Genomic DNA, 12,765 nt, shown 5'->3' with positions numbered 1-12,765 from the left:
GTGTCGTGTTTAACAAGAGCAAAACTTAATCAAAACATCAGTTTACAAACTCTCACACAACTCATACAGTATAATCCAAGTCTCATTTATCCAGTTGTATTGTCAGACACATGCATTTTTGCTAAAATCATAATATCTAAAACATAAAGACCAAGGTATTTGGTCTATTGCACTGAATTAGCTAACACAAGACACCTATGCAAATTCCAAAAATGCACTGCAGGAACTGTATGATGCCATCAGCAGAGACATGCCCTAGCAACTGGATGGTATTTTCATAGTAACTGGTGATCTTAATCAACTCATCCTTCAGCTCCAAAGATGTAGCAGGATCAAGGACAAATTTCATTTTTTAAACTATGCTGTTTTTTTAAAAACTATGTTTTAAAAAACTGATCTACCTTTAACCTTGTATATTTATACTTTCACTAAAGAACTGCTTCCATGTACTTCATCCACCACTGAATATATTATATAATGTTACAACAGTCTGAAATGGTGCAATTTTCACACTGTACTTTGACACAATACTTCACTGATATAAAAAATGAATTCTGAACTGCCAGCCTACTGATTTTGGAGTCGTTTTGTGAAGTTTTGCTGGTACATTTACCTACATAACATCAAAACACTTCCACCACTGAAAAAAACAACCCTTTTCTTGCTGTAGCTGCCCTGACAGGAGTGTCTGCTGTTGCTGAAAACTTCCTGTGAAGGAGTCTCTGCTGTGACTCCTGCAGAGCTGCCTGTTATTGTTTACGGTCACACTGATGTTAAAGTAGGTCATGGAAAAAGGAAGCTCATTCAGTTGTCGTGTATTAACCACTTAGGAATAGTGAACTCTGTGGTGCTGTCAGTGATTTTCCGTGGACGCTGGTTGTGAACAACAGGCAGGTAACGTTATCATTTTATCCGGCGCTGATAGCAGAGCGCAGCTAACGGAGGCTAACTAGCTTGTTTATGCTAGGTCTGAATCTGCATCGACAGCCAAGTTATTCCGCCTCCGGTCACCCTTATCTGATTACACGGCTGATAAACCGTGACCGCACGGTAGTCAACGACATAAACCAGTACACACGCATAAATTAACCAGCAGTGTGAGTTAAACTGTGATGCCTCTGACCTTGTAGCTTGCTAACTTGTTAATGCACCCGCTGTTCAACGGCTGAATCCTATGTAGCTAACGTTAGCTAGCTGTTAGCTAGGCTAGGCTAGGTGGCTAACGGAAGCTAGTTAGCAAAACAACATCTCATAATTTTAATTTTAATTTTAATTTTAGCGATGATGACAGTAATATGCGGATGGGGACCATACTACCAACATTGAATTAGCGTTTATTAGGAAGCTATCTGTGTAATGGTTGTCCCACTAAGTGTCCCACTAGGCTAAAGTGCATTTGAGAAGATTGCTAAAAAATAAATTGACATTGATTATTAAAAAACGTAGGATTGCAGCTTCAAATATTTAGGTACCCTACTGAAAAGGTAAAGGAAATCTAAGGGGTGACAGGAGACCAGGATGACATCAATCGCTAAATTATGTCATACAGGGAAGGCAGTTATGACTATTACATAAACAGATACAGATGACATGCAGGGCATAAAGCTTCAAGCAGCAATTAAAACGCTGCCTCAGGTTGACTGTGTGTGACTGGCTTTTCCAATACTCTTTAATTGGGTAGGTATTCGTTTTTCAATTTAAGAATTTGGATAATTTTTGTTTTTGTTTTGCAGGGGACAAATGTCATTTCAATGCTTTTGAGAGAAAAAAGTCATGTTAATTTATTTAGTATTGAGTTAGAGTTAGTATGTTCTGCTTTCTTCTTCACAGGGCTGTGTTTTTATGAGTAGTTTGTAGGTCTATAATAATTTGTCCGTGATAATAAAAATTGTCTCAAGCTGTGTAATGTTACAAATACTTGAGGCCCCCAGCAGCTCACCCGCAGTGGAGCCCTTTCATGCAGCACAAAACAGGCAAATTTTAATTTCTTCTATAGAGAGGAAACTTATCATTTCAGACGCAGCAAAAGTTAACAGACTAAGTTTCAATTATTTGCTATAGATCAATGCTGAAGCTCTGGAGTCCAGAAAATTGTATTTAGGACCGCCCTAGTATACTGTCTGCCACAAAGACTTCAGTGTAGATGACTCTGATGATAATCATGATGTCTTTTTATCTTTCAGCAGCTGGACTGATGCTGTTCTTCAAACATCTGGCCTGAAACTGAACTGGCTGGCAGGCTCTTCTACTGGTGAGACTGTGTTGCTGCCATGTCCAGGCGAAGCAGGAACAGTCGTGCATGGCGATATGTTTGGGGTGGGATACGACGGGATGCTGACACCCGGGCACTTGAAGAATGGAGCTATGACCGCCTAGAGGTAAGCATACAAGGACTGGACCTAAAGCTCTGAACAGATGTGAGGCGCCAGTGGACACTGGAGTGTTTGTTTGTGTCACATGATGCCACTTGTTTACACTCCAGGCAGGAGACACCATGAGAAGACGGGACAAATTCCCCCTGTCAAACTGAAGCCGTGTCGCATTTGGCTTTTATAAACAGCCTGTGTGTGTGTATGTGTGTGTGTGTGTGTGTTGATGTTAACGTCTTATGCTTGAAACTAAAGTTACTATTGTTATTTGCATGCATCATTTTTTTCCCACAAAAATTATTAATGTCTTAATTTTGCTATTAGATGGTAGAGATGGGCACATTTCCCAATTCAGTGACCGATCTTGGTGTTGTAGCAGCAGAACATCAAAACCAGCGCTCTGTTGTTACATAAGCAATGCTGCTGCCATTTTAATTTGTGCTTTCTTTCGATGTTGTTGCTCTCCAGTACAGTGATTCAGACTCAGAGGCAGACTTTTCAGCAGTGATGGTCCCTCCAGTCCCCAGTGCAGTGCCTGTCACCGGAGAGTCCTACTGCGGCTGCGATTCCCAGGCTGAGACCAACTACAACCCCCGACTTCGAGGTTTTCACCAAGTTAAAGACTGCCACTGTGGAGAGGATGACCAAGGTACAAGACAACTCCTGCATTTCAAAGGCCCAGTTAATAATTAAAATGTTGATTTAATTTCCTGTATGTTTGGCCATGAATAAATGAATGACCGCTGATGTTGCAGAGTTTGATTGGGTCTGGGATGCCAGCAGCCGATCGACAGCAACATTACTGAGCTGTGACAATCGCAAAGTGAACTTCCACTCTGAGTACAGCTGTGGCACAGCAGCAATACGCGGCTCCAAAGAGCTGGCTGAAGGGCAGCACTTCTGGGAGATCAAGATGACGTCCCCGGTGTACGGAACAGACATGGTAAACCTCTACACCTTACCCCCTAACATTGACCTGCTGTTATGTAAAACTTCTCCTAAAGAAATCCAAACATAAATAATGTAGAAGTTGAAACTTATTTCTCTCTAAAGTGTTCTTTGTTTCTGTACAGATGGTCGGCATTGGTACTTCTGATGTTAATCTAGACAAATACAGACACACGTTTTGCAGCTTGTTGGGAAAGGACGCAGACAGCTGGGGTCTGTCTTACACTGGTAAGATTAACACAACATGCTGTGATGTAGCAGTAACTCCTCTCACTGCGTATTTTGTGGGTGTTGTAGGCTGGACATCAGTGCTTGTGCTCATTTTGTCAGGCTTGTTGCATCATGAAGGAGACAAAATGAACTTCTCCTCCCGGTTCGGACAGGGGTCCATTATCGGAGTCCACCTGGACACGTGGCACGGCACACTCACCTTCTTCAAAAATCGCAAGTGTATAGGTTAGTACCGACATAAACACATAACATAACCAAGCAATATTAATGTGTATCCCCTGGATTAAAAAAAATAGTTATGGACGCAGACTGAGATACAGACTTAATCCTGACAAAAAATCAGCTTCTCAGCTCTCTGGGCACCAAACTATGTAATGAAGACACTTTCTAAATTATTTTAAATTTACCTCATTCCTGTACAGCAGCCTCTTGTTATATATCCAATAGGGACGTCACAAAAGTACAAAAGCAAGCTCAGTTATGGTTAATGACACTTATCAGAGTCATGAATAATGAGGATGGTGGCGCATGCACTGTAGATGCAGAAGCCACAATATGATATTATGAACATAAAAAATTCAGTCACCATTCCCTTTCTAGGTGTTGCTGCCACAGAGCTACAAAATAAGAGGTTTTATCCGATGGCGTGCTCCACAGCAGCGAAGAGCAGCATGAAGGTGATCAGATCCTGCTCCGTGCCCACCTCCCTGCTGTACCTTTGCTGCGCTCGCCTTCGCCAGCTGCTGCCGGACTGTATAGACACCCTGGATGTGTTGCCACTGCCGCCAGGCCTTCGCCAGTTGCTCCACAACAAACTGGGATGGGTGCTCAGTCTCAATAGTGGCACCACAGAAGAAACCTCAGATGGACCTGAGCGCCCGTCACGTTTGCCCGTGCCCCCGCTGGCTGGACCGTCGTCCTCCGAGAGTGACTCAGAGGGGTGCACGTCTGACCCTGAAGCCTGTCAGAGGAAGAGATGCCGCTGGACATGACTGGACAGCTCAACTCCTACCTCCTCTTAAACACTGGCAGACGTTAATGTCCTTTGGCATCTAATCTGGTGTTTCCTACCTGCCTCAAACTTTCCTCAGTGTTGTCCAGTAGTGAAGAAAATCCCAGGATCGGAGAGGTACGTAGAGGGAAAACTGTGAGGGCGGGATTTCTGCCTGCACGCTTTTACTGTGATCTTCTCTCATGCCATTCAGAAGTCTTCATGCTCATAACACATCCAGTATCTCAGCCGGCTTCAGTAATAAGTGAAAGATGTGGTGTTATTTTGTTAGCAAACATAATTTGTTGCCATTCATGGATGGGGAGTAATGAAATGGTGCAGGACTATACAGTGTAACACTGAACTCAAGTATGGCCAAATTTTGGTGGTCATCATGTTATATTTGCAAAAAGGAGGTTTAAAAATGAGAAACTATATTTTCTGTGTTTTCAAACTGTATGCAAGTAATGTATATTGTTTTCAACGTTAATGCTATCAGTGCATTATCGAAGGTAATTTGTTTCCTGTTTTACTGGCTTCTGCAATTTCCTGTTTGGTTGCCAAAGTGAGAATCAGTGGGGAAACTGTGTCCCGTGAGTGAAACAGTGAGTGAGTCAACACGCCGTAGGTCAGAGTATTCTTTATTTCTTACCCTGAGGTTACAGCTCAAAGTAAAAACTTGTTTAGACAGATGAAATCCTTAAAGGTGTACTATGCAGGCATGGTCAGTTACAGTTTGTAAACAGTTGCCTACGACAGTGAAAGCAAACCCAGCTTTGTTTGCTGAGTGTTTTCACAGCTGTTGGGAGACGTTTACCTTGAGGGCTTTCTGCCAGAAAGGGATTTCTTGTTTAAAGGAATATTTCACCCCCTAGTGACCATTTGTATTTGATTTACTCACCCCGTGTTATGTTGAGTATGTGAAGAAAACGTTGTTTTTCTAGCATGCAACCACAACGAACAAAGAGTCAAAAAAAGGCGAAACGTCTTGATGAATTTAAGTCATAACTGTTTACAAACTCTCGCACATCTCATGCAGTAGAATCCAAGTCTATAGTCCAAGTTTATCCAGTCATATGCTCAGTCCTTTCTGACAGGGAACTGAACTAAAAGTAAAACGTTTTTATGCCGTCTGCAAAGCCAGACTCCATTAAAAAAAAAAGTAATTTTACCTCACTGGAAACAGGACGAACAGGAGCTGCTGGTCTACTGCTGCCTCGATCAGTTAGTTTGTGTTGTTCTTTGACGTTGGTGAATTCGAACTAACCATTTAAAACACGGGTTTTTTTAAATTTAGTTTAGCCATTTTTAAATGCAGCCCCTTTTACTTCAATTCATTACTAATTTTATCTGTTTTTGGCTTCTTAGTTCATCATGGAGGCATGCAAGAAAAACAGAGTTTTCTTAAGGAATTCAACATAATACGGGATAACTTATTGATATATAAGTGATCATTTAGTGAGAAAAGTATTCATTTAAGGTTAGAAGAAAATTGTAGTTTGGGTTAAAATGAGATTTCTCCCAGAAATATATTTCTCCCATTTGTGTTTCACCTCGCTATATTTGCGTTTTTTCTGCGCTGCGTCCGCGATTTTCATAGCTTCTTTTTGGATGCCTGCTGCTTGGGGTCTGGCAACCAGTTGCTACCTTTTTATAAAGTCCTGACCTCTCTTGTGCAATTTGCCCTGAAACACCCTGAACACAGCAAAATAAGAAGAAATGAAGAAAATGCTTATTGTGGGTCATACGTGAAGATTAAGAGGGTTTACTTTTGTATGTGTCTACTCATTTTTAGGAAAATCCTGCACAGTATATCTTTGAAATGTTAGAAGGAGGTGAATATAACCTGAATGTACTTTACAGCTTTTAGTCCTCCAAAAATGAAAATATTCCTTGTTGTCTTCATAGAAAAGCCATCACCTCCAAACAGCTCACACACCCGTCAGTCCTCATCAGATAATGTGTGTTTCTTGAGAAACTTGAGAAGAAAAAAACATTAGAAGTCAAATATTTATTTATTGCAACGTCCATCTGTCACCAGCCTTTAAAGTCTCCTGTTGAAATATTATGCTACTTGTTTGTAGAAACTGTGGATGAACTCTTTCCTAAAAAAAAGTGTAAGCAGTATACATTGTTATTTAGTGTAGCTCTTTTAAATCTGATCACGAGACAAGTACTCAGAAGAAACTGCCGCACATTTAAAGTACCTTTTCATCGCTTCTACACCTTATTTTATAAAACTTTTTAAAAGATTTGTTTATTTGATTCACAAAATATGAGATTATGAGCAGTTTTAACATTTTTTTGTACTAATTTGTTTATGAAAGTGCGTTATTTTGATTTTCCAAAGGCCTTTTCCCATCACTGACTTTACCAACTCCTCTGTAGGTCATACTCTCTAAATACTTTTATTATCAAACTCTCAATCCCCGCTGGACTAAAAAGCGGCTGTAAAAGTTCTTTGTTACTGAATAAAGTCAAACACTGACTGTAGTTAGCTTGAATATAGAAAATGAGACTCAAAATATTATAGAAGCTTCTTGTACTGTTTCTGCAGCATTAGATTCCTCTCTGTGCTGAGTGCGTCTCTAACTGTTATCATTTTTAAAATGTGTCTAAAAACACAGTTTGAGCAACACGCTCAACATTTATGCACCTTTTACTGAACTGTGGACAAGGTTGTTTAAGTTTTTATTTTGTTTCCTCAAGCTGGGGGGAGTCTTCCACCTTCAGCACCCTTCAGTGTCACGTGTAGAGGGAATAAGTTTTGGTAATAGTGGTGTTTGTGGTGGTTGAAGGAAATTTTCTTTTTTTTTTTTGCCATCAAATCTTCTTGGATGTGTTGACAATTTTCTCAGACTTCTTTTGTTTATTTTATTTTATTTTTCTAAGATTAAAATCTTTTTAAATTAACATGTTGAGCCTATAAACTAACAGTAGGGAGGTGGATCGTGCTGCAGAAGAATTTTGCAACGTTTCTGCGGATGTTTTGATGCTCATTTTCTGCCGAAATACAAACATTTTACAACCACCTTTTAAGCCTTTAGGGACTGAGTGGTGTTAGAATGAATTTAATATTATCTGATTATTGATAAAGAATGACTGAGAACGGTAACGTTAACCGTGGGTCAGATATTTAAATAATTGTTATTTTTAGTTTATTTAAAGTATTAAATCATCAATATGAAGTAGTTTGGCCCAGATTTTGAAGCTACAGTCTGCCACCTGCTGCCTCAGTCTGTGATCATGTTCACGCCTCAAGGGTTTAAGTAGATGTACACAAAGATTTAAGGTACTATGCAACACAAGCATCTAATGTGATAATGGTTTTTAGAAGGAGTGTGTGTTTAAGCATGTCGTTATGGAGGCACTGACACAACGTCAGTGAAGGAACCAGAGGATCGTGATCTTTAGTCATGAGTAGTGTGACATGACACACTTAATCCTGTCTAGTTGTGTAACAATTAATCAGATTTATCCCTTTAGATCTCGTAATGTAACCACCGAGAGGTTAGTTGTTGTCCAGCAGGTGTATTTTTTTGTCTTATTTCACGATATTTGTCTTCACATTGATGCATCCAAGCACTTTTTCTTACTGTTGTACTGTAAATAGGAAAATTCTAAGTGTTTCTTCTATGTCCTATTAACAATACTGTATGTGAGGGCCTTTACTCGCCTTTTTCTGTATAACTTATCAGCATGATTTTCAGCTGAAAATAAAATGAATGCTAAATATGCACAAGAGTGGATTTGCTTATTAGTCATAAAGAATTTATTTGTAAAATCTTAGAGTAACAATTTGAATTTGACTGCTTAGTTTCATGAATATAACATTTCTAGAGTGAAATAAACAACTAAATTACAAATAACATTTATCATTAATAATAACATAGTGTATATAGATATCATATTATTTTATTCTTATTTCTATTTTTATTTTTGTAATATATTTGTATGTTTTTGCACTCAATCACTTTCCCTGTTTCTCTCTTGCACGTGACTCTTGAGCTGCTGTAACAGTGTGAATTTCCTGGTGTGGGGTTAGTAAAGTCTTATCTTTTAGCATCTTGTAATCAAAATAAAACAAACAAAAAAAAATGGAGCCAGATCAAGGCCAAAAGGTTTGTTAAAAAAATAAAATTTGAGACTAAAAGTTTAAGTTTTGATCTTGAATTATATATATTAAAAAGTCCAAAACATTTTCTACATAAAAAAATTAGGAAATGTAGGAAAAGGTAAATTTTAATTTAATTTAATTTAATTTTAGTTTTGGCCCTGATCGGCCGTGGTATGAACGCTGCAACAGAAAATCGGTCTCGATCCGGGGTTTAAGTGGTTAATTTATTTCATGCGGAACCAAATCGCAGTACCAGTTCACGGGGAGCACTTTGCGGTCGGACTAAGCAAGCGGAAGTTGTGTGCCTCACTTGCGGAGGTCAAATAGGTTTGTCGCGCTCCTCAGAGACACTCAGGTAATTTTAATTTTCAGATGTTTGTACAGTAAAAACAATAAATAGTTCAGCAAAAGATACTGAAAATGTATCGTCCGATGTGAGTATGAAGCTATTATGTAACGTTTTTAGCCGCTAACGCGAGCTAACAGACGCAGGTTAGCTTGTTCGGAGCTGTGCGGTGTTTATGCTCTCCACTGCCGGTTCATTAACTTCACATTAACTGGTTAATTTTGTGCTTTTTTGGTTAATCTTGCTGTCACTCCACGTTGGGAAATGTTTTTTCTCTCCATCGTGTAAAATAATTGCTAAGCTCTTCGCTCTGTTTCACTTTGCTTTACTTATCCCTTCTCTTGTCTTAACTTTATGAACACAGCACTTGTTTTACGGGTCAAAAATTACTCACCTTCACTAAACCTCTAAAATAAAGCATGTAAATTTAATACCCAAATCGTTTTGCATGAAGAAACAACCTGCCATTCATCACAAACTTTGTGAATATCCTGGTTTGCCCTCTTCAGAGTGCAGAAAGACTGCATTTAATCAGTGGACACAACACACATGACATAATTGTTATTTTTACTAAAGTAGACCTTTATTAGTATTACTATGATTGCTAAATTTTTAAACTTTTGTTTCTCTCAAGATACATCACTTGTCCAGCCTAAGAAAGTAGAAGAAATGTGCAAGGAGTAGTTTTGAAGGCAATTTATTATCGGGAAACAATAACAGTCTTTAACAACATGACACGCATGTACACATGTACAATGAAGACCATATGCAAGTTTGTGTGTATGGACTTTGCAGATCTGCGTGTGTGTGTGTGTGGAGTGTGTGTGTGTGCATGGTTTTGTGGTTTGAAAATGATTTTATAAATGCCGGGTCAAAATGACCCATAACACAAGATTTTACCTTGTTGGTGTACAGTTTTCATGGAAAAATGAACAAAGGCAGTTTTTCACTTTCACTCACGTTGGGGTCATTCTAGGAAAAGTCCTACAATTTTGAATTGGTCTAATTGCTAAATTTACACAGAATTTAGCTGTAATTTCCTAATTTTGTGAAGTTGTTGCAACTTAAAAATGACAAGTGAAATCACCGTGTTCTATTAGAGTGAAAGCAACATCATTAAACCAGGTTATTCTCACTTAACTTGATCCTCACATAGCGAATGTAAATGCCAATAATGCAGTCAGGAAATGTGCAAGTTGTTTTGTTAACATGTTTAAGAAAATACAAATATGGGCGACTAGTTTGCAACCAGCAGAATACACACGTGTAACACAATAAACTTGGTTACGTGAAGTTGCAAAAACTTAGAAAGATTGATTTGGTGAAACTTGTCATTTTTCAGTTGCAATAACTTCACAAAATTAAGTTAATAGAACTCAATTTGAAGTAAATTTAACAACTGGATATAACGTAGACTGTTGTGAAGGAACTGATCTCTTGAAATTATCATTTGAACTGACTCAGATAAGAGACACTCGTTTCCATTTTTGAGCTGTGAACTGCATGTATGTGTTGTGACTTTTAACTAGTTTGTACTATTATAGATGTTCCTTAAGTATCTTTTCCTTTTTTCTTCCTTTTTTATTATTTATTTAACTTAGAACCCTGCCATGTTTATTTGATTTTTGCACTAAAATTGTTGCAGCTGTAAAAAAAAGTGATATTTCAGTGTAGTTGTATTAAAAACGTTTACATTAATGAGTTTCTCCTGCTAAGTTCAGGTGTACACTAACATAACCCACTTTAGTCTCTTTCAGGATCAAAACTGACCGCCGAGTATCAGTGAGGTTTGCGGACTAACTGCTGCAGTCATGGTGAGGAAAAAGCAGTTTCGCCCCATCGCAGAAATGGCTCGGAAGATCCGGGCGTACCGAGAACTCAAGTCCCAGCCACGGGAGTCCCAGAAGTACGCCCTGGACTACGAGACCATGAAGCGGCCCTACACGGGGAAGAGGATGCCGGTGCTGGCCTGGCAGGATATCCGCAGGGAGAGCCGCCTCTTCTCTCTGCTGGCGGGCATGAGGATGTTCGGAATGGGCCGTCTCTTCACACGCAAGTCGTGGCTGGAGGACCACACGGCGCCCAGCTACTGGCAGATCACCAAGGTCAAGGTAGACTACACGTCTGAGGTGAGAGCAGTGGTGGATCAAGTCCCTGAAAGATCTTACCACAAAAGTAAATTTAATGGTGTTAACCCTTTGAAAGCTGAATCAGCATCACTGCTGCTGTTTTCAGGCGCCTTTCACGAGTATGTAAACCTTTAAACTCTGAGAAAATCTTTTTTTTCTTTAAAAAACGTGACAAAAGGCACTGAGCAACATGGCAAGAGATGTTCCGCAGTATGAAAAAATATATATATTAATTTAGAGAATTATTTTTAAAAAAAGTAGGGATAAATGTCTAAAACTAGACTACATTTATCATAATTATACATTTATCGTTATTTTACAGATTTAAAAGATACTCCCAAAAATATTTAACTACTATAACAAAGTATTATTACTTTGTCACTTTACACCACTGAGCAGATCTGCATGTTGTCATTTTAAGTGTTGAACTGAGAGAAAGATCAGTTGGGTTTAGCTCTGAAACCAGTAACCAAATTACAGCAGATTCTTTGGTTTTCTAGAACATGGATCACGGCAAAGCGTGGGGGATCCTCACCTACAAAGGTAAGATTGCTGTTTACTAGATTTGAAACTTGATTTTTTTTTTTTGCATTCGTACAGTTGTTTTGTAATATGTATCCTTATATGAAGAATAACAGTACACAGTAAGTGTTAATTATTCTCTAAAAAAAACTGCATGTAGTGACTTTGTTTTGTGTTTGGCAGGAAAACAGGAGAGCGAAGTCAAGGAGATCGACAAGGCGATGTACCACGACTGGCGCCTGATTCCCAAAAACTTAGAGCAGCAGTTTAAGGACTTTACACCGCTCCCCGAGCCGCCCGTGCGCCACGTCCCCTACCCTCCCCTGCTCCGAGCCATGCTGCTGGCCCAGCACAAGAAGGTGGAAGGCAGCGAATTAACCGAGGAGCCGGCCTTACCTTTATGGAGGGACGTTGTGCTTAACAAGGACTATTTCCGCAAGCAGGAAAAAGAGAGACAGAAGAAAGAAGGGACTGCAGTGTAAGATTTAACTCTTGGACATTTTGAAACAAATCAGTGTTCACAGAAATCCTAACTTCCTGAACACAAATGAGTTCTCTGCTGTTTTCAGAAACAGACCTCCCCATGTGTCTGCGTAATGTGTTGGATATTAAATGTCAGATAAAATGTTGTCAGTGGTTTTCAATACTTTTGTGCCTGCCATATAGACTACTGTGTAAGTAATTACTTCCGTTTCTTCATTGTTCAGGCTATTTCGGACAACACACTATACCATAATATTGAGCTATTTTGGAAGCCATCGTAATAATCTGATGATTATTTTGGACTGAATGAATCCGCTCCTCCTGGTCATCTAAATACTCACATTGCTCGAGCCACTGGCCGAGGAGGCGAAGTCGGTGTAATTTTTGATTCGAGCTTAGTAATTAATCCTAAAGCTAAAGTAAATTGTATTTCATTTGAAAGCCTTTTTTTTTTTACTTTTTCAGCCCATTCTTTTTGTTGTAGTATATCGCGCTCCGCCCATATGCTGAATTTTTATCTGAATTCTCAGAGTTTATATCAAGTTTGGTGCTTAAAACGGACAATATCATTATCGTAGGTGATTTTAACATTTACATGGACATTAATAATGATAGCCTCAGTGCGTATG

At 39.1% G+C, this 12,765-nt stretch overlaps 2 protein-coding genes across 4 annotated transcripts; both read left to right on the top strand.

Moving 5' to 3' along the window:
- The first annotated feature begins 743 nt into the window (after positions 1-743).
- Positions 744-8,276, top strand: spsb3a (splA/ryanodine receptor domain and SOCS box containing 3a). Of its 2 annotated transcripts, none has more exons than XM_042505582.1 (7): positions 744-894; positions 2,187-2,378; positions 2,838-3,018; positions 3,125-3,312; positions 3,443-3,545; positions 3,648-3,773; positions 4,149-8,276. In XM_042505582.1, exons 2-7 carry the CDS (start codon positions 2,271-2,273, stop codon positions 4,538-4,540), a joined length of 1,098 nt encoding a protein of 365 aa, XP_042361516.1. In that variant the 5' UTR covers positions 744-894; positions 2,187-2,270; the 3' UTR covers positions 4,541-8,276. The 2 variants fall into 2 exon arrangements, with proteins under 2 accessions (XP_042361516.1, XP_042361515.1); XM_042505581.1 differs by having other exon boundaries at positions 2,184-2,378.
- Positions 8,277-8,931: 655 nt separating this feature from the next.
- Positions 8,932-12,289, top strand: mrps34 (mitochondrial ribosomal protein S34). Of its 2 annotated transcripts, none has more exons than XM_042504959.1 (4): positions 8,932-9,011; positions 10,750-11,131; positions 11,632-11,674; positions 11,837-12,289. In XM_042504959.1, the coding sequence occupies exons 2-4, from the start codon at positions 10,814-10,816 to the stop codon at positions 12,133-12,135; spliced, it is 660 nt and encodes a 219-aa protein (XP_042360893.1). In that variant the 5' UTR covers positions 8,932-9,011; positions 10,750-10,813; the 3' UTR covers positions 12,136-12,289. The 2 variants fall into 2 exon arrangements, with proteins under 2 accessions (XP_042360893.1, XP_042360894.1); XM_042504960.1 differs by having other exon boundaries at positions 8,934-9,011; positions 10,760-11,131.
- The last annotated feature ends 476 nt before the right edge of the window (positions 12,290-12,765 follow it).

Source organism: Plectropomus leopardus, chromosome 17 (assembly GCF_008729295.1).
Source record: "Plectropomus leopardus isolate mb chromosome 17, YSFRI_Pleo_2.0, whole genome shotgun sequence".
NCBI classification, from domain to species: Eukaryota; Metazoa; Chordata; class Actinopteri; order Perciformes; family Serranidae; genus Plectropomus; species Plectropomus leopardus.
The sequence above is the reverse complement of the archived record's forward strand: the minus strand, read 5'-3'. Positions and strand labels throughout refer to the sequence as shown.